At 33.5% G+C, this 21,933-nt stretch overlaps 1 protein-coding gene across 1 annotated transcript in view; it reads right to left on the bottom strand.

Moving 5' to 3' along the window:
* Positions 1–9,442: 9,442 nt before the first annotated feature.
* Positions 9,443–21,933, bottom strand: part of HDAC4 (histone deacetylase 4) — a 334,528-nt gene continuing 322,037 nt past the window's right edge. Inside the window, exons 17-24 of the mRNA XM_071590208.1 lie at positions 21,285–21,467; positions 19,728–19,891; positions 18,820–18,939; positions 15,442–15,564; positions 14,975–15,115; positions 13,498–13,668; positions 12,307–12,530; positions 9,443–10,559 (exon numbers count right to left, since the gene is read on the bottom strand). Of these exons, the coding sequence (XP_071446309.1) occupies positions 10,502–10,559; positions 12,307–12,530; positions 13,498–13,668; positions 14,975–15,115; positions 15,442–15,564; positions 18,820–18,939; positions 19,728–19,891; positions 21,285–21,467 (1,184 nt within the window). The 3' untranslated portion in view covers positions 9,443–10,501. The remainder of the gene's footprint in view (positions 10,560–12,306; positions 12,531–13,497; positions 13,669–14,974; positions 15,116–15,441; positions 15,565–18,819; positions 18,940–19,727; positions 19,892–21,284; positions 21,468–21,933) is intronic.

Here is a 21,933-nt window from a genome sequence, read left to right as displayed (position 1 = left end):
CCCAACTACTGGCAGGAAGCTTCGTGTGTGCTGCTGGGATTGCAAGACGCATGCGCTCCGATTACCTCCATCTCGCAGAGCTAGTCGGAACCCTGTACTGCTCGAAAGACAAAAGAATGCCGAAATGCTAAGAGGGTGGGGTTGATCGCAGCTTCAACGTGGTTAATATACACGTAAATAAGTGATTTTGTTATGGTAGTACGGGTGGAAAACAGCCGAGATTTCTCTAAATTAGTCTTGAAACTGATTGTCGCAAATGTAAAGAATCCTTTCATGAAAATTCTCTCAGGAAAAAGTAACATGGCATCGTTCCAATGCGATGTAATGACGGAACTCTTCAATGCTGCTTATCATACGTATAGTCTCGATCTACGCACGAAATTTCTGATTACTTTAGCAGCTATTTATCATAACTATCGAAAATTTTTAAAGAATGAGGAGTACTGGTCACTTGTTTAGTTAACTTGGGCTATAAGTATAATGGATGTCAGTAAACAGGATTAGAACATTTTATAAAAGAAAACGTGGCTGCAAGATAATATATGTGAAGGTACGAATATGAAGAAAAGCTGCGAAGCCCTTCAAATGTAAAAATTTTAATTCATTTCATTGTTTTCTACTGAGCTTCATTTCCTTGAGGTGTCTTTGATGTGAACTTGTTTGAGGAGATTTTTCAAAAGAGCAGTCTCGGGTTCAAGCTAAAATATACATCCACGTCATGAAACACTGCACCCAGCGAAATTGAAATTCTCAAAATTCAGACATTTTAATTCAATCCTTAAAGAAACATACTTCCTTTCTTTTCATCCAAAATTCCTATTATTTTTCTGCCTCAAATACCCAACATTCTTCCCTCTTTAACAGTCAATGGCTATTTAATACCTCTTGCATGAAGTTTTGCTGCCATTGAATTTCTTCCTAGAACCTTCTCCCCCACAATGCCCAAAACTTCGTTATTCTTTCTGTCCATTTCAATTTTTCCATTTTCCTCCATAACCATATCTCAAAGGCCTCCAGTATACACTTGTCCCTTGACTCAACGGTCATCTTTAGGAGCCGTCCAATATCATTAAATTTTCAATTTCAATGATTTTTTCTTCTTCTGTACTCATGACTCGTGTCATCAACTCCCTCTCTAAATATTTCTTTGCCTAATGCAGTTCTTTTTACCCTATTCTTAGACAATCCTCTTCCTAAAGAGGCAAACTGTTTCACTTACTCTATTCTACCATATGGCTTCCAATTTTAATTCTGATTACATTCTTATTTTGTGAAAACATCATCATCATTGTCTCATTAACATTGATTCTTATCTCATATCTATAAGGTCTGTCCCAAAAGTAGTAGGACTGAGTCGATTTTAAGAACATTGCCAAAATTTACTCAAGCACTCATAAGTTTCCCAAGTAGCACCCTTCTACATTCATCACCGCTGCCAGTGGGTTTTACGCGCCTCATACGCCCTCTGGTAGGCGGCCCGGAATGCTGCTAAGCTCTCTCGTCACGGCCTGTTGTAACGCTTACTGTGGGCCATGGTGACGTTCTTTCGGCACAAATTTGAGGCGGGGAGAGAGGAAGAAGTCTGACAGGGCATTGTCTAAAAATTTGGATCCTCACTCACATGGTCGAGAGGCTCTTGGCAGATCCGCGTGCGAGATTCCTTTTGTTCGTCCGAGAGCACTCGCGGTACCAACTTCGCAACACACCTTTATCATGTCGATGTTTTCAATCACATGTTGATGCACATCACTTTTAGGCATGCCTGGTTCTTCATAAACCATGCGAACACTTAATCTGTGATCCCTGTCCGCCAAAGCCTTCACTCTTGCAAGAATTTCCTCACTTTTTGAGGTCAACGGGCATCACAAACGTTCGGCGTCTACAATATCATCTTTACTCTCCCGAAAAAACTTGTGCCATTCCAAAACGCCCTACCTACCCATGCCGTTATTACTATAAGCTGCCAGGAACATGTCATAAGTCTCTTTCCCGGTTTTGCCCAGTTTCACGCAAAATTTGATGGGGTAAGGTTTCGCAAACGAACGATCCGCACTCCGCAAAGGCTGGGTGCCGACTGCCACTGGCCTCCAGCCTTTCCTGAGACTTCCCTCTCTCGAACCCAGTCAGTGAAACCGCCACCCGGGAAAAAATAAGTCCCACTAATTTTGGGACAGACCTTGTATGGCATTTACATATACCTTCATTCATCATTGATTGCGATCCTTTGGTTGTCTGTCTAACTTAAGCTTAATCATCCTCAACTCTAACTGATTCAATAATTTTCCCAGCTACTTTCATTCCTATCCCCAGCTCTTCCTAAGCTTCTTTTATTTCTTCCACTTACACATTGGAAAGCATGGGTAATAATGGACCTACTCCCACTCTTTACTTCCTAGCTAACATGCCCATCTTCATTTGCTGTACACACCCGTGCAGTCTGAGACATATACAGATGTTGTGTAAGTCACCCATCCTGTCAGTTTACTCATATCTTCTGCAATTCATTCATTAATTCTACCCTATTTAATCTGTTGAATGACTCTTTGAAATCCATGAATAAAACAAGCACAACCTGGTTTTCTTCTAAATTTATTTCAGTGTGCCACCTTATCACTGCCAAAGTATCATATATACCCCTATACTTCCATCCTTTTTTGTACCTCACAATAATTCCCATTACCATGATAAACCAGGCTAGCATGACAAAAATTTCATGTTTTATGTAGTTTTTGGAAGCAAATATTGCAATGTGTAATGCATCAAAAATAGGTCATTTACGACACATTTATAAAAGAGCCTGCCCACAATTTATTATATAGTCATAGGAAAGAGTCAATGAAAAAGACATCACCTAATCCACCTGTAATAAAAAATTCCAATCCACCTGATAAATGCACAACCTAGTTTGTCTTTGGGCCCAGAATAATGCCCTTTGCCTTACATGAGAATGTATAGCCATTTAACGAAAATAACAATATGTGCTCAAATAAATGAATCAAGAAAATTCACAATAATTTTTCATCAGACTTTTCAGTTCATTGAAGGCTAGATCAAATAAGTTTCGGTTGTGTGGATAACTAGAATGTGGTTTGAAATATAACACTTGACTGGTTCAGGCTCTTGGTAGCAGACTTTATCACCAGGCTATTGATAATTATGCTAAAACCAATGATCAGTCTAAAGGCTGATTTGGTCGCTCATAGTGTTTGTACTAAGCCTGTAGTTTGCAAAATCATGACCAAATTTGGGGCCTACTTTCTTTCTCTAGAGAAGAGATGCCATCTACAGCTTCTACACAAGAATTTGAAAATTGTAGATAAAATTGCACAGTCAAGGTTTACCAGTTCCTAGAGATATAATCTGGAATTGACACCAAAGCCCTCAAGATAGTAACAGAATGTTGGATCCTGTAGTCTGCCAGCAAATCAACTTAATATTTTTATGTCAAATTACTTGTATGCATATAGGTACCAACACCTTTTGGGTACTATCACACACCTACATAGGTATTTAACAAACCTTAGGATTAAATTTGATTAAGATGTTGGCTAGGCAAGATTATACTCAGGATATTCAAAATATGTATAAGGGATAAGGTAGAGGGGGAATTGCAGCATTATGGTAAATGTAAATTGATTTATTTTCGGAAGCAGATGGCAAAATATAATTATTAACTCTTTGTGTTGAGAGATGCTTAAATTTTATGAGCTCTCTGCTTCATTACCAGCCAAACAATATCATGCAATTAATGTCCCTCAAATTTAGAACTTATTTCATCTAAGAGGATAGCCCTTTCCTTATTTAAATCTACTATGCACATGTCCTTACAAACCAATTTGTTTCAATTTATTCTCCATTTACTTCTTCATCATTTCATATTATTCACTTGCTCAAGCTGATTATTCCAATGCTTATGTTTAAGACTGCTGGCATTTTAGATGTCATTAATTTGGACTAACTTGTCTATTTCATGTCATAAATAATCCGTTTTATACACATATCAACCATTGAAAACAACATCTAATAAAATATTAACATATCTTCCAATCATGAGAAACGAGCTTCAAGATGGTTAGAAAGGTTTTTATATAGTCAGTCAAAGTTAAAAAAAACATTACGTCAGTATAAATTGGAAAAAATATTCCTCCATTGGGACATGATTTCGATAAAATCCCATTTAATTTAGAACGATTGAATTAAGAGAGTGATTTTGACGAGCTCACTGGCAAACTGAGAGTAATAAGTTAAGATTGACTAAGGCTGTCATCACAAGGCAGTATTCAACATTTTAATGACATTCATGATGCATGTAATATTTGTTTTATACTATTTTAGCTCAAAGAGATATCATTTTTATACCCTAAGCGACTAATGATGGGGACAACTTCAAAATGCAGTGAATCTTCAATTCAATCCACCTGATATTTTTGGCATTCCATGGAAAATGATTACACGACATATTGCTGTTAGTGATCTTCATTTACACTTTTGTTTTGTATTCTCCATGAATTTTATTGCCTATTGACTTTTGAGTCTAACATTACATTGGATAATTGGAAGGCAACCAAAAAGAAATGTTTCCTCGGCCAAATCTAATTGGTATGCAACTCCATCCTAAAATTTTAAGAAACGATTTTTAATTCAATTTTCATCCAATGAGATAAAATCAAATAGCTGAATTATAGTATGTAATTAATGATAGAGGAAATAAAAAAACTTATTCAGAGTGTACAAATTGAACCCATTTCATGAGGCTATTTCTGAAAATATCTGAGGGAGCTGGAATATCATATTTCATCATTGGTAAAAGCTTGTTTAAGCCCTGTAAGTGCAATATTTCACTATCTTTCCCAGGTGAAAGCAGTGAAAAATATCCTTTATTCCAGGGATATTTGGATGTATCATAATGGCTATAAATTAGGAGTTAGGTGGAAGAAGGGACTATGAAGTCTCAATCTTGCCCCAATAAAGTCATTAAATAATTAAATCAAAATTAATTACCCAATATCAGTCCCTTTCATCTATATGTATACATGCCTTTCCAGGAACAGGAAACTGAGGTTGAAGAATTTGTCAATATGAGCAACATGGTGTCTTAGCTCTAGCTCTATCCATCATTCAAACAATAATATCGGCCACTGAGGAAGAGTAGGCACCATAAACTGCATGAGTGTTGTGGACATACCAATCCAATATTTAAAAAAAATTATTAAACTATATAATTTACGTGAGATCGACAATCACACCATAACTAATCCTTCAAGTGAATCATTAAAATTACCAATATTAAGAATAAAATGGGTTCTCACAGCGCTAACCTAAACAATTTAAAATATTGACACACGCATGCAAATCAGATAAAATGTATTGTTTGCTCTTGAAATTATGATTTTAAAAATTAAACTATATGCAAAAGTAAAAAATTGATCACTGCATGTTTTGAAGAGGATGCTGCTATTCACAATTCCTCCTCAAAATGCCTAAAATTGTTTCTTTTATTGTCGATAGGAATTCAAAATTTGTCAAATGTTTTCTCTTACTAAAATTATCATTTTCTCAAAAGGAGGACCCTTGTGCAACAGACTTCTCTTGAGGCAATTAACTTCAAAGCAGAATATCCCGAAGTGAAAAGGCTCTCACAACCAATATAAGAATCATCTAATGTTGAATGAGTGAGTTGAAGTTACAGCAATATTTTCAATGAATTTCTTGATCAAACAAATATGATGAACTCATTACATTTTACAGTTAATAATTAGATTGAGTGCACAATAGGAGAATATTAAAGCTCTGTGGAAAATTAAAGTTGACTAGAGAAACCTCAGAAAAACTTTTCCAACTTTTATCATCATTCTTAGGGCCCAATCATTCTGTTACAATTTATGTGGGCAAACTTTAGAATCATTTTGGGCTGTGTGTGACCTGGGTACAAGATGCAACCAATTATTGTAAGAAATTTCTGAAAAATTCCCAAATGATACAAGGTACATACTTCCATGCTTGTTTTCCTCTATTTAACCTGTTTTTCCCCTGGGGGCAATTAAACAACCATTGTTCACAGTTCACCAAAAAGTGTTTTTCATGCAGGTCTTTATAAATAAAGGATTGCAAAGACTGGATACTGTAGTTGAATGTTAAGGATGGACTAGTATATCACACCAATTTGCTGATTAGGACTTGTGTTTTAATGAAATATTAGTGAGATTGGATATGTAATGGTTAGTAATGTTATTGCTGCTGTATTTACATGCACATTTAAATATCATTTGCGAGGTGAACTGATTTTACAACAGTTAAGGAATGTCAGAAGAGAATAGAATTTCCATACAAAAAGTACCCCAACTCCCAATAATAAATTTTTAATAAGAAATTTCAAAGAGGATGGGACATGCTTATCAATCAATACTACTAAAAAGATAATAAACGAACACACTTTAATTATTTTCATATGTAAACACAACATGTAATATCTGAATAATTCAAGTTTTCAAATATTTTGAATAGGAATTAGACAGAATTTAAGCACAAGCATAATACAATTAGAATAAAAAGCTTAAGAACTTCAATCTCAGAAGAAACTGAGATAAAAAGGGGTTACCAAATAGCAAGGATTGATTATTAGAAAATTAGGCGCATGTAAACAAGTTAGTATTTCAAGCTGGAAAAATAACATTTTCAAACTAGCTTAGTGAATGGATTAGTCAAGACAAATTTTAATTATGCCTAAGCACAGAAATACACAGAATGGATTTGTTATCCTTGTACTATAAATCATTCAAATGCTTCTATTCATTTCTTTTGTAAATAGTTGCTATTTGTCTTAAACATTTAAGGCTCTTTAAATTGGACTCATTTAATTTGGCTAGTACCACATGCTTCTTCAAAATAATTTGATAATAAATCCATTCACTACATAAGGTAGTCAAATACTCTGAAAGATACCAGCAAAGGTCCTATATGAAAACCTTCCCACAATACCAGGTACATTGTCACCCATTTGTTAATTTCACATCAGTACAATAACGACTACCAACTAAAAGGATTTACAGTTCTTAGTACACCAAAGTAGTTATCAAGAACATTTAACAGCAAGTACATAATTAATGGCCATTCAAGTACTCCAATAGATTTAGTTACAATTCAAATAGCAAAGTATTCCAAGTTAATCACGAAAACATGTCAATTCATCATGACCTATTCTAGAGTTTTAAATGCTCAAGAAAGTGGTTGAGATTTGACCAGCACAATTTTCATAATTATCCAATCAAATCACCCATTTTGGAAACGTTAAAATTAACAGAATAGCTTTTACTATGATGGCTTGAATAATCTTAAACTGAAATGAATTAACTTCACCATCATTAATGATTCAAAATCGCTCAGTAGGTAATATAAAAGTTGTTTTTAATTATTTATATTTTCATTTACATCAATATATTGGCAGAGGAGAAAAATGGGAATTACATGATAGCCCAATAAATGAGAATATTGGATAATGCAGTATCCATACATTTAGCAATATATACATATGTGCTTTGTGAGCCAGTCAGGTGCACCAAAATAAATTTCCAATGAGGATGTCATACTTATGTAGATAATGAGGTTTTTTTTCCATACACTTTCTTTTAATTAAAAAGCATATTCTAATTCAACACACCACATTTATCCATTATTTTTGCCTTGACACATGTGGAGCAGGCTATTCAATGATACAAAATCACAAACACTGAAAGCTACCCTATTTCAAACATACAAAAATGAGTATTCTTTTGTCAAAATAACTTCATGGACAGTTGCTCATGCATGTACCACCTGGAAGATAGAATTATGGCTACAATATGAATGTGAATATCACACAAAACCATTATACTGCGGCGCACATTAAAAATCCCAAAGCATTTACCATTTTTTTACAATGGTGTCACCTGCTCTCAGAACATTTGCAAATCAGAGATAACAAACATATTTTACAAGATAATAAACTTAGGGTGAGGGATTGTTATGAAGTTGCATCAACATTCCACAAATTAAAAAAAAAATTATCTCTCAAGAACTCAAAAGATTTCAATCAAACCTTAATACTGAATTTTTTTTATACAAAAATTAAAATATTTCTTTAGGAAAGGTAATGAAAACTTTAATTTCAAGAGCACTGGTGTCACATTATGTGATACTTACAGTTATATATATATATATATATATATATATATATATATATATATATATATATATATATATATATATATATATATATATATATATGTATATATGTATATATATTTACATATATCATCAGTCATAAGTCCTAAGGCTGATGTTTATTTATGTATTATATATATATCACTAGGATAATCTTTTTGTAAACAAAATATCCCACAAATCGACATTGCACATGTATTTCAATTCATCTTCAGTTTTTTAAATAACCAAAACAATGCATATCCCATTCAATACAAATTACAATAAGGAATGTCACAAGTAAAAATTTCACAGAGAAAAACACTATTACTATTCTTCACCCCATAAATGTTGTGCTTCAATATCATTCCAAGTGTTTATAAACATGTCACAACCATTTTCTCTTGAAACATATCATAAAACATCTTTTTTCCACAGGGATTTACTACAATTTCTGTCATACGTGAGGTCAAAGAAACAACTATTTGAAGCTTCACAAAATTCCTCTGTGAAATTACTCTACATTTAAAGAGCTAGGAAAAATTGATCGACATTTATATATTTATATATGGAAATATGACTTGTATTATCATAAATATGAATATGTAATTTAACTTCATTACTGCATAGTTTTCATATTTTTATTTTCTTTTCAAAATGCTTGACAAAAAATAAATGCTCATATTTTTCTCTGTGCACTTCAGTATATCACAATGAGTATACAATTACTAATCTTACAGTTCTCCAATCTCTTAAAAAAATTGGATAAATTTCATTCCAAAAGATCCATTCTTCCAATCAATTCACATTACAACCAAGGTTACACACCCCAAATTGATTGGAAAACCTCCTGCAGAATAGATCGTCTTCACATTAGTAAAAGATCACCATTGCATATACTTTTCCATCATTATCACATTGTAGTTTGTTCTAGACTAATGTAAAATATATGCTAATTCATTTCAGCTCTCATATAGCCTTAAAATTGAAAGTGGTGAGTTAAATTTTTGCCTCAATTTGAACTTCATAGCAATTATCACAACAGAAGATAAGAGAAAATAATGGAATAGAAAGAAATACATGGGGTTTAGCAACAAATATAGCTCTTATATATTTATATATAATTAACATTTCATATATATATATATATATATATATATATATATATATATATATATATATATATATATATATATATATATATATATATATATATATATGTATATATATTTATGACTAAAGCCATAAGGAACAACAGCAACTCCAAAGAAAGTTTTTCTCATCTTTCTAGTATGTTCCTACTTTGCACCCTCATTGTAAACCCATCAATACCACTTTAGAACTGTAACAATATAAACTTAAAGTGTCCAGCACTTTAATGTATATAATAATAGGTATATGCATTTGTAACAATATACTTTACCGAGTAGCATTCACAATACAGTCATCATATTAAAATTAGCACAAACTACACACTCAAAATTGTTGTGTACTTTCAAAGAAAAATTGACACTGTCTTTTATTTCATAATTAAAAACTATCTCCCATTTATAGTTATAAATCTTTCTTTATTTTATGAAAATCAATAAGTTTTCAACTAGAACCTGAGGCACGACTCACCCAATTTTGGTCCAGCATTACTTGTAAAGGAATTTCGTTGCCTGCCAGAAAAAAATCGACAGTGAAAGCTTTGTACAACCATTACAATGAACAACCAAAACTAAAATACCTAAATGAAAACAAGCAAAAAAAAAGGAAGCATTCTCCACAAAATAAATACAGTTACTCCTTTTTTTTACACAAAGTTCATTTACCCACACACATTCCAGACAGCTGAATGGAAATGCATTGTCCACTCAGACCAAACTAAAAATGCTCCAATGAAAGGCCATCATGGAGAAATAAAGAGGACCCTCTCACTTCTCTGGCAAACTGCTTCCTCTGCCATTCATTTGGAGTACCGTATAAGTCTCTGTAAGATGACAATATCGACAAAGAAAAAAAAGTACATAGACATTTTTGCCAAAACATAAAACCAACCATGGACACAATTGTCATCATTATGTACCAATTCTGCTTCCACAACACCTACTGCCAGGAGTGCAAATATCATCTGAATTGTGTGACCCCTTTAGTGACTGACCACCTTCATCTCAAAGGCTTGACCACAGGCTTCACCAATGATGTGGACATGGACAATTAACAACATGGTGGGGCTCTTCTTGGCTTACATGTGACCAAATTTGCAATGTGTGCATTTATGTGGTGGTGTGTATGCCATTTCTTGAAAGGTTAGTGCCGGATCTGGACAGAAATATTGTGTTCACTTTACTTCATCTTGATCCATGGGTTCCTCAGGCCCCTCGCAAGAGCTGATGTCCCTGTGGGATTCACATAACACATGTAATGTATATTTATGCCTCCATTAAATGTCTCACCACTAGAAATGATACCTATGCTAGAGAGCTGACTCAGAAAACACAACCTATTCCTGCACTTTCCAAAATATATCACTGATGCTCAGTAAATACTAATGGTTATTAAATCATCCCAGGCACCCCTATTTCATATTCATAGGGATAAAAATATTTTAGTATATTTTCACACTTGCTCTGTAGCACGTGAAATAAAGCATAAAAATTGTGAAACAAAAAAAAGTGCCTAACAGGCCAATAATATGGAGTATGAGACATATTGAATTGCACATTGCTATTAAATGCTAACATTTTGAATGAACAAGTAAGCAATATACTTATCATCATTTAGTACATGAAAAAACTATTTCCCACAAAAATCAAACTCTTTCAAACTAAAAATAAGGCAGCCAATCTTGTTCGTAATCTTTTTCGATTCACAAAAAAATGAGAACTTAATAATATTTATAGTATCCATATTAACATCACCTAGAGCCTGAAATTTTTCAAGATGCAGGGGGTTTATTATAATAAAAAAAGGTTATAAATAAATATTGCAAGGAATATTTGAAGATAGTAATGCTTATTTGAGTTAATCTATGATTTCGGCTTCATTTTGGAGAGCCAAAACACGTTTAAAAATACAGGAAGTTCAAGCTGTATGAAGGGTTTACATTATGAAAAATTCACTTTACTGTGCTCTCTGCGTAGAAGTCCTTGGCTCAATTTACAAATGAATTCTTACATTATGATTTCATACGTCCTTGAAAATTTTGCAACAAGAGATATTATAGTGCTCCTAGGACTGCTTTTAATAGGTTTCAAACTAGTAAACAATTAGCTATATCTTGAAAGAACAACTATATTTCACAACTGTGAGTGATTTACAAACTTATTGCAAGTAGCATTGTTTTCATACCATAAATTCACTTATAGATTGGCTGTGTGCACCATTGTCAAGAGCTATCAAGTGCTATAGAATAACATAGTGTATGTGTTTACTATCTCAAGAATTGCAGCTAGTCTTACTACCTAAAATTAATTTGATATCTAGTCACTTTGCCAGACTTAGGGTTCTTATGAATGTCAAAAAACTTTGCTTAGAGCAGAGTGTACTATTACTCTCTGCAACTTGAAATGATATTTTTATTTACTTGACTTTATGTTACTGCTATGCATAAAAACACTTAACACCTAACTAAAAGCAAAGCAACAGATTTAAAATTTGTGAATATAATAGAATGTATTCAAAAATCAATGTATTTTTCCCATCTGATATAATTGTGTTTGAATTTCTTTATGAAATATATTAAAAAAGGAAAAAATACTTTAGTCAAAATGATTGCCATAGGCTTTTTTAGATGCGGGGAAACTATGATACTTCACATGTTGCTAGCTTTACCTAAAAGTTTACCTAAAAATGGTAGATAATCTTTCCCACAAGTACTATCCTTCTATTAGCCCTTCAAAATTTTTCCATTACATTTTAATATTTTTTGAGGGTGTTTTTATATAAAAGTAAAAGCTTCATGATCAACAAAAATATGAAAAATGGTTGAATTAAATGCTTTTATGTTGGATCTTTAATTCTAAATTAATTGGATTGAAAATCAATTAGGAAAAATGTTAACATGATCAAAGGCTGCATACTTATGGCAATGTTACCAGCAACTATGAATTAAGAGATAGTTGGTTCAATTCTTGAAATACTTACACAGGCCCAGTTGTACTATTTGGGGATGGAGCATTGGCATTCCGGATGGCTGATGCTTGGTTTACAGAGCCCACCGTGCTGCTTGCCACTGCAGCTCTTTGTTGCATCGAAAGACCAGCCATTGCTGTGACTGTCTCTGCTTCTTCCCTCTCCTTCTGAGCAGCCTCGATTGCCGAGTAGCCAATGGTATGAGCATGTCTTTTGATGCATGGCCAATGAGGAGTCTACCAATAAAGGAAGATGGAATTAATTTCCTAATGGCAAAGAAAACTTGATATCTGTGAAATCTAAAAATTCCCTAATTAAAGTACTGTATCCCCCATCCCATAAGATGCACTTTTTTTAACTCCAAAATGCAATCTAAAATCAGCCTTCGTCCTACGGGCTGGGAGCACTTGGGTATGATTTCGACCTATAAGATCAAGCCAATTTGCTGGAAAAATATTTACTATAAAATATTTTTTCCTGCATCATCATGAGCATAGAAAACGATTGCCATTATTACAAATGTTGATAATTTCACTCTTTGGAGTCAGTAGTAAGCAACAGTGATAACATAAAAATAATTTCCTCTTTTCCGTCTGACAAGTATTTTTCATAAATTCTGAATTGAAAAATCAGGATGCATCTTATGTACCCTGTGCATCTCATGGGCTGGGAAATAAGAGTATTTTCACTTTTAATCAATGCTGATGATTTTCCTGATTAAAAAATTTGCCCACAATGAGGTATAGCCCCACAGCGAGAAGTCTCTTCTTAAAATCTTGGATCATACTTCAGTTGAATGGTTGGCAAGTTAGAAAATAAGAAAAAAATTTACCTCTCCAAGAAAAGACTAAGAGGAAAGGTATTAGGAGAAAACTTTTTAAAATATTAACTACAAGGAGAAATTTAGAACCAAATGAACTGAACGTAATATGGTCTACCTTTCCTTTATTATAAATTTAAAAGGTGAACCAAAATCAAGAAGTAGAAAGACTGGTAAACTCAGGTAAACCACAAAAGAAAATGTGCTTATTTGTGCTATAAAAGTAAATTGCCATACTTATAATCATTGCTGCATTCTTCAAGCACACAGTCAGATTAAATTCTCTGTATTCTAATGCATACTCCTAGACATCACCATAAAACAAATTATATTAACATGTTCGGTATGCAATAATCAGCTTGGCCTGCCTTAAGACTACCAACCTGAATAGAAATTATCTTCTGCAGTGTATCAACAGCGTTTTGACAAGGAGGTCTCCTCAGCTCCTCCTCTCTGGGTGGTGCTATTTCATCACCCAACAAAGCCCTCACGCATTCCTGTGATGCATCACATATGGCAGGCAAATCATATCCTCCTTCCAAGGACAGAATAACCTGAAACGATAACAAAAATGTGATTAATGGAACACAATACAAGTTATATTTACACACTGACTATCCACCATCATAACCTCCAACATGTCTACATCACTGAAATCATGATTCTTGTCAGTTTCTTGGTCCTCCGACAACTTGTGGCCATGTGAAACAAGCAATGAGGTATTTCGAGCAATCATATAAATTCATTTATCAGTTTGCTACTGCATCATGAGAAGTTCACTGGATGCATTTTCCTACACCTTGGTGCATTTACTTAGGTCTCCCCTAGTTTGTTTGCTGTTTTATTCTGGTGACTCTTTTAGGATAGGGAAACCATGAAATGGTTCAGTTGCTATAGATTTTATGATTATCAAAATCATATCATGATGCCAAATAAAAATGGTAACAAAAATTATGTTGGAAAACATATGTTCACCAAAAACATTTGCAAAATTATACATTCATCTTTCAAAGTTAGGATAGCTTTCACACACACTAATATTTTACATCCAAAGGGCTGAAGATAGGTGTTGTTTTGAGGAGCTGGCTGGTTGTACTGAGAGACCTCCTAAAATGTGATTTCCTTTCTAGGTAGCATAGACGTAAAGCTAAATATTCCCAAAAGTAATCATTTGTGTCTCATCTCCTGCTCAAGATGGCATGGAATTAAAATCACTTGGGTACTCTTCAAATGCCTATCTTCATGACCAATCAACCATGAATCTACACATAAACTACAAATAAGAAGTGGATATACAAATAGACTAGGAAAATAATACAATCGCTTAATTATTTTAACATTAACATTTTACATTTTCATAATGAAAATTATTCTCATAGATTAAAGAAGAAATGCACTTTCTGCACAAAAGAGAAAACATTGTCATTTATATGACTAGACTTCATTTGAAACATTGCATAGTGACATGATAACACTCTCCCTGAATTTCAAAATTTGGTAATCTAAGTCTTGCCTCTAAGTCATACTTATACATACATAGAGAAACCAAGACCTATGCCACTTTAAATCAAATCATGCATATCCATGCCCACAATAATACTTTGAAATAGAATCTCAATTCTCAAGTTTGAATGTGAATAAATTCCATTCACTTGATTATTAGTTATTAGCAATGATAGATCATCTTCATTTAGTCATCCTAAAATTATTAAAGGAAAGTGACTATTTATATATGACCAAAGAGAATATAAACTTAACCTTGTCTCACAGAAGAAGGCATCAAACTATTGTAGAATATAGCTAATTACTTATTTTCTTACATAAATTAAGACACAGAGCTAAGGAAAATGTAAAACATACCTTTCCTCCAGCAAGTTGCATGAGCTGTTGTGTCATATATCCAAAACAAGCAGCGGACACTTTATAGCCTCCAAGAGGGGCTGCATGGCCAGCTGCAGCATCAAATCCAGCAGACACCAGCACTATTTCTGGCGCAAAATCCTAAATCAAAGTTGACAAAATGTTTCATCATTAAATTTTTTCAAATGCATTTTAACTTAAAAGACCTAATGCCAAGCACACCCTTATAAATTTGTCTGCTTTGACTCTTCCTTCAGAACATGACAATGAGTTATGTTATTAACACCATGTGTTGAATTTATATTAGAACAGTTAAAGAAATTCCAAAAATCTATCCTGTTGATTTGACAGCCACCAGTCAACCTTTAAAGTTTTCCTTTTATCTAGACTACCACTAAGACATTAAATTCTATGAGGATGATTTGCATGAGAAAACAGCATTTTTGGAGTACAAGAAGTCCTCTTACCTTGGCTATTGGCATGACAATGGAACGGAATGCAGCCAGATATTCAGCATCACCCATTGGAGGAGAAATACCACCTGACCATGGCACATTCACGTTGAAACCAACACCATCATCAACACCAACCTATTCGTTGGGGATAAAAAGTGGGAAATCAGTCTCATGTAATCATACTCTTCTAGGCACACAATGTTCTTACGTTAACTATATTCAACAGGCACATAAACCATAAAAATATGTGCAATTACTATGCATGTATACTATAATAACCCACAAATGAATTTGAAAATAGAGAAGCATAAAGAATGTAACTCATAGAATTGGCTACTTACACATCTCAGTTGAATTAATGTGCTCAAGGTACATGCCAATAGTTACGGATATTAATCTTTTTAATTTGTTTAGAGTTCACAACTAAGCATATTCATGCTCATCAAATATGAGCACCTTTATTCATTAGTATATATCACATATTTGATACAATATTAAGGGATGGTGTTACAGCTCTCTATTAGGACCTTGGATACTGTTAAACACCCATTTTATTTAATTTCAGGATGTAGCCTCTGTTAAATTAATTGTGAGTTATTCAAGCAAATGGCTCTGTTCTTCTTCATAAAGTTGAATACTATATATAATATAAAATTCTAGAGAAAATCATTAGAGAAATTGACAGTTGATGATTGTACACAATACTTCATTTTCACCATTAAAAATGTAAATTTTGAATGAAAATAGGTGATGATAATAGAGATATGGTCTACCTCTCTCAAGGTCTACCTTACTCGAGCTTGCCAATTAGCTTGATGAATTAACCAATTCAGCAACAGTTGATCTTTTCACATTCACTTATGCTTGTATAATTACCCTCTTCTTAAACTGTATGTAATCACATGCTATGATAGTGTAATAGTTTATTAATTTCAATAAATAAGTAGATACTTAAGTCGGTACAGCTTGACAAATTCATACAAATTAAATTAGGAAAGTTGTTCCGTGAATCCAAAAATGATTTGGCATGTAAAGCAGGTTGATTCATTGTGTTTATTATATATATCTTTTCTTTGACTATACTTGTTTACTCTTTTATGACTACACATTCAACAATAGACTTCACTACATATTCACAAATTCATAACAAGTTATAAAATAGCGGCCAAAATCTTTAGAAACAGTATGTAATCATAATGAAATAATGTTATGAACAAGATCCAATTGATTACATTTGTATAATATCATAAGGCGATGCATTCTACAGCAACAAGTTTAGTACAATCTTCATTAATATTAAGGCCATTCAATTCACAAGCAATTATCTTTCTACTAGGGGACATTTATCATTTGTATAGGGTCCTGTTATTTTATAATTACAATTTCATGGTGGTGAAGATTCAACAGCCAATTCAAAGTATTTTGTGCCAATAAGGAATTAATTCAAGTGAATAGCAGAAGTTAGAAAAATTTATGTACCTATCAAAGCAGATTAAAAACATGTTCTGTATTTCTATGATACTTCATTGACTGCTATCATATTACATTAGAAATAATAACAATAGAATAATAACAATAACTTGACAGCATAATGAAAAACTATATCAATTTTGGTGAGGGATGAAGGTTTTTAAAAACAGATTTCAAGAAACTGAGAAAGCACTTAAGGGGTTGTTTTATATTAAAAATAATAAATTTTTCCCTAATTATAGAAATAAATATGCTATTTTGGGCAATATGATTATATCCATTACTATGAGCTATAGTCAGCTACTGTTTTCATTAAAACGATATCAGCATTATTGGGTAGTAATTATAATGCATTTTGGAGAATCAGACATGGAAAAATTCATCAGGTTTTCCCATGCAAATATAATTACAATTCCAAAAATATTTTCACACAATTTGTCCATTTGTGCAAGCTGGGTAAAATGTTTGTAAATAGTGGGTTACATTCCAGATTACTTATAACTTGGCACACCATTTTGCAATAATTTCCAACTTCTTCTGGGTTTTTAAAATTAATTGGCTACATACGAGGGTCATCCGGAAAGTAGTACCCGTTCGTGCCGCATGAAGTGCTGACGACGCGAGTAGCCGCTGGACGAGGTCAGATAGCTTCAGTGGCTTGTCTGCCTTCTCTGAGCCAAGTTGCGTGACGCTAGCATTGCCTGTGTTGTTTCTGTGATTGTTTACAATGTTTAAAAAAATTGAGAACGCCGCCAGTTGTGAAGTGAGGGCAGTGATTAAATTCCTCAATGCAAGAAACGTTCGCCCATGTGATATTCATCGCCAATTAAAGGAGGTGTATGGAGACAATGTAATGGACGAGTCGTCTGTTCGGCGGTGGTGTCGCAACTTCAACATGGGGAGGGGGAACACACACGACGATGAGCGTTCGGAGAGACCGTCTGTCATTACAGACCAACTGGTGAGCTCAGTTGACGAATTCGTGAGGAACGATCGGCGCGTCACAATTGATGACATCTGTGAGCATTTTCCCAATGTTTCTCGAACAATTGTTCATGAAATTGTTAAACACCATCTGCATTATGCAAAAATTTGTGCAAGATGGGTCCCTCGCGTATCTCAATGAGCTGGCGGCGAAGGACTATGCAGCAGGAATACAGAAACTTGTCACACGTTATGACAAATGCCTTAATTTGCTTGGAGATTATGTTGAGAAGTAGTTTAAAGTATCCTCTTTCAAATAAAATTTTTTATGTTTGTTAATATTTACTTTTGTGTCTTTATTTCACGAACGGGTACTACTTTCCGGATGACCCTCGTATTAAAATATACAGGTAGGTAGTGCTCAAAAATTAGACAGTATCATTATAGTAATCAGAACTAAGTACCTATTTAGCGTAAATTAGACTACATTATTTTGGGGGAAAGAAACTATAATGCTCAGCGAGTGAAATGCCTCCCTCAATGCTACTTTAAAAATCACAATATTTTCAAAAAGAAAACAATATTGATCTATTTGGGTTATCACTTAATGACTTTAAACCATTTTAAAGAAAATTATGGTTTTCTCCAAGAAAACTTAAGATGTTCTCGCTAACTTTACCATTTCTTTATTTTTTACGGCCATAACATATTTATTAAATCCCCAGGGTAAACATGTAATTTGGTGGTATAAGACTTAAACTAAAGACTATCAAAATGTACTCTGCTGACAATATTTCACTAAAAATATTATATCCTGCAGTTTCATATGGATTGGTTAGTCAATATGGTTTCTAAAAATTTTAATGTCAGCTAGCTCGCCAGATTACTAGCTGACTGAGATATTTTACAATGCATCATAATACTAGCCCTATGAGATATATAAATGATACAACTAATAAGTGGAGTACAAAATATATATATATAGCAATATTTTACCTCATTTGACCCTCCAGTGCCAGGAAAGAAGTTGCCATCATCATGGCGATGGATTGAGAGGTAGAGAACCCTAGGGTCATCATAGAACATTTGTTGGGTGCCATTGCCATGATGAACATCCTGCAATGGAAGAAGGGAACATACACAATGTTGAAACATTTTATTTTGATTATATTCCATTCATTTTGATATATTTGCAATAGGTTGTATTTGAATATGAATATATGTCATACATGTATATGAATCATTAACAAAGGGAAAAGGAATTTTTAGTTCTTATTAATTGAAGATGATAACACAAGAATAAAAACAGAGAGAATGACTCTCTTACTTTTAGCACTTAAGATCATTTCCTGGCTCAACATTTAACACATGTAAATGGTTCTGAACTTAACTAAATTCAAAAGAATGATTAAAAATGTTTCATGCCACCAATGATTTTTTCTTTACAAGAAATTAGTTAGTGGTATAGTTATGTACACTATATCCTCCAGTTAAAAGCCAATTTTCTGAAGCAATTTAAGTAGATGAAACATTCCAACAAATGCTTAATTTCACAGTGAAAGAGCATGGTAATAAAATAATGCAATTTTCATTAATAAAAAAAAATTTTCTCCAGGTACAATCATTTAATTTGTAAAGTAATCGCATTATCAACAAATGCCAAATTTCTCAGTAAATTACAAAAGTGGGTTTTGTAATACTTGAGACTGGAACCAGTATATTGTAAACTGCAAAGCAAAAAAATATAAGTTTCCTACAAGGCTACATAATGTCAGAATTAACTCTCTACAATGCTTTAGCATCAAATATGAAATATAATCTGGATGACTTCAATCATGGACTAATAACAAATAAAGTAAAAAAATCAATAAATGCCTTTGTTTTGGATGTGAGTACAAACTTACCCAATCTACAATAAGAATCTTCTCAAGATGAAAATTTAATTGTAGCTGCTTTGCAGCCACTGCAATGGAATTAAAGAAGCAGAAACCCATTGCCTGGGATGTCTCCGCATGGTGACCTGGAGGTCTGACCACTGCAAATCCATTGCGTATTTCCCCAGATGCAGCTGAAAACAAAAATGCTTCATGAATATAAATGATAAGACATAAATTTATGATCACACTTGCTCTAATTTCATCGTTGCATTGAGTAATTACTTATTGGGTTTGGACATATAGATTTCTTCAAATATTTGCTGAGATCATGTATAGTTTTAATGCTGAAATGACTGGTTGTAACAATGAAACCTAGCCCTCTATTGCCATTACTTAACTGTAATCTTTAGTAACAACTTCACTCTCCTCTTGCCAACATTAGATTTGAGAATTAAGGTGAAAATGATGTGCACGTGCGAATATTCATGGCAATGATCAATCTGAAGACACAACAGACAAATACTAGAATACACGTAACGATTCCATTCCTAACATGATGGTTGATATTTGCAAATACAAGGTTTGCAATATATACCATTGTCACTGAAATTTTGGTGATGCGAAAGATCTGTGCTAAACTTGTCTCAAAGGCCTTGATGGACAACCAAGAGCAGAATGAAGTGTCTGCTTGCAAAGACCTTCTGAATCGCGTCGAAGACCTGCAACCCAATTACAGTCCTGACTTGGCACCAGCAGACTATGTCCTATTCCCAAAAGTGAAACCCTCTATCAAAGGAAACCACCATGATTGCGGTGCCGTCATAGAAGGAAAGTGCCATCAAAGAAGCTTGCATGTATACCCTTAAGTACCTTCCAGAATTCGCCAGCCAGGGAGCTTTCAAGTCATGGTAAACCACTGGCAAAAGTATGTTGACACTCAAGGAATTTTGAGTTATTGCAGCAATATCTGAAATAAATCTATTTTTCCTAAACATTTCCCAATACTTTTTATACAAACCATCTATGCTCAATTTTATGAATACAAAATATCAAAAACATACTTTGTAATTTCCATTTTACTCATACTTTCATTCTGAAAATTAGTGTGTACACAAATTTCTTATGCTATTCAAATATGCACACAAATTTGCTTTTGCCTTAATTGGTCCATGAAATTTGGGGTGCTAAATGAAACAGTATCACTTGGAACATGAAATAATTAAGATCAGAAGATAACTTTGTTCCATGGGTATCTGTTATAGCATTAAAAGAAGTATGAGTTAATAATTATGGAATCACATGCTAATGAACATGTCGCACGGCATGGAATAGGTTGATATTTACAGCACCTATAAGCTTTCTCTTGTGTTAATTGAGAACTTTGGGTAAAACAGATTAGTGCAGACACTTATAAAACACTGATTTTAACATAATAATAATATAAATAATTTTCATTTACAAAAGATTTCAATCAAAATGACTGAAGTTGTGCCATTGTGAAAGTTAAGCAGCGATGAAAAAACAAATATCAAATTATACACAGTGAATCTGCTTGCGTAAATTTTAGAGAAAATCAATGCTTACCTTTGAATGCCAAGTCAATCACGCACCCTACAGCCATTCGAGCTGCTGATGCAGTATGCTGCTCATTCCAGGTAGTATCTGAATCAACTCCTACACCACCACAAGGCAATGCTACAAAGCTCTTGAGTGGCAATTGAGCAAGCTTGCTCATGTCCAATTTCTGTCGAGTTAAAGGATTTGTACCTGAAATCAACATTAATTTTATTTGTTAATTTATTCCAACTATTGCAATACATTTACATGAAACAAAGAGATAAAATGAAAGTGAATATTTGAAACTACAACAACATATTTCATTTAGTCAAGTCCCTAAGAGCTCTCATGTAACTGGGTTAAGTCTAATAAACTTGCAGCTCTAATTAAATGAACACATGACTCTGCACTGCACCATCTACACTGATTGTTGCATAGCTTGGCATTATCATTTCTACTCAAAAGGGATGCAAAGAAATCAATTGTCATATACCAAGAAAAAAATATCCTAATTGTATTAAACTCATAGAGCTGCATATTTGCCGCTGGGTAGAATGATATAATAGATGAGAACAGAGGCAAAAATAAAAACATCCCAACCGCTAACTCCATGCACACTAATTAAATATGGAAAAATTTTAACTAGATGCCTCAGAATCCAGTATCTATCAACTGG

This window comes from Hetaerina americana, unplaced genomic scaffold (assembly GCF_022747635.1).
Source record: "Hetaerina americana unplaced genomic scaffold, ioHetAmer1.1.p SCAF_4, whole genome shotgun sequence".
In the NCBI taxonomy this organism is placed as follows: Eukaryota; Metazoa; Arthropoda; class Insecta; order Odonata; family Calopterygidae; genus Hetaerina; species Hetaerina americana.
Note: the sequence above shows the minus strand (reverse complement) of the source record. Positions and strands in the feature narration are given on the sequence as shown.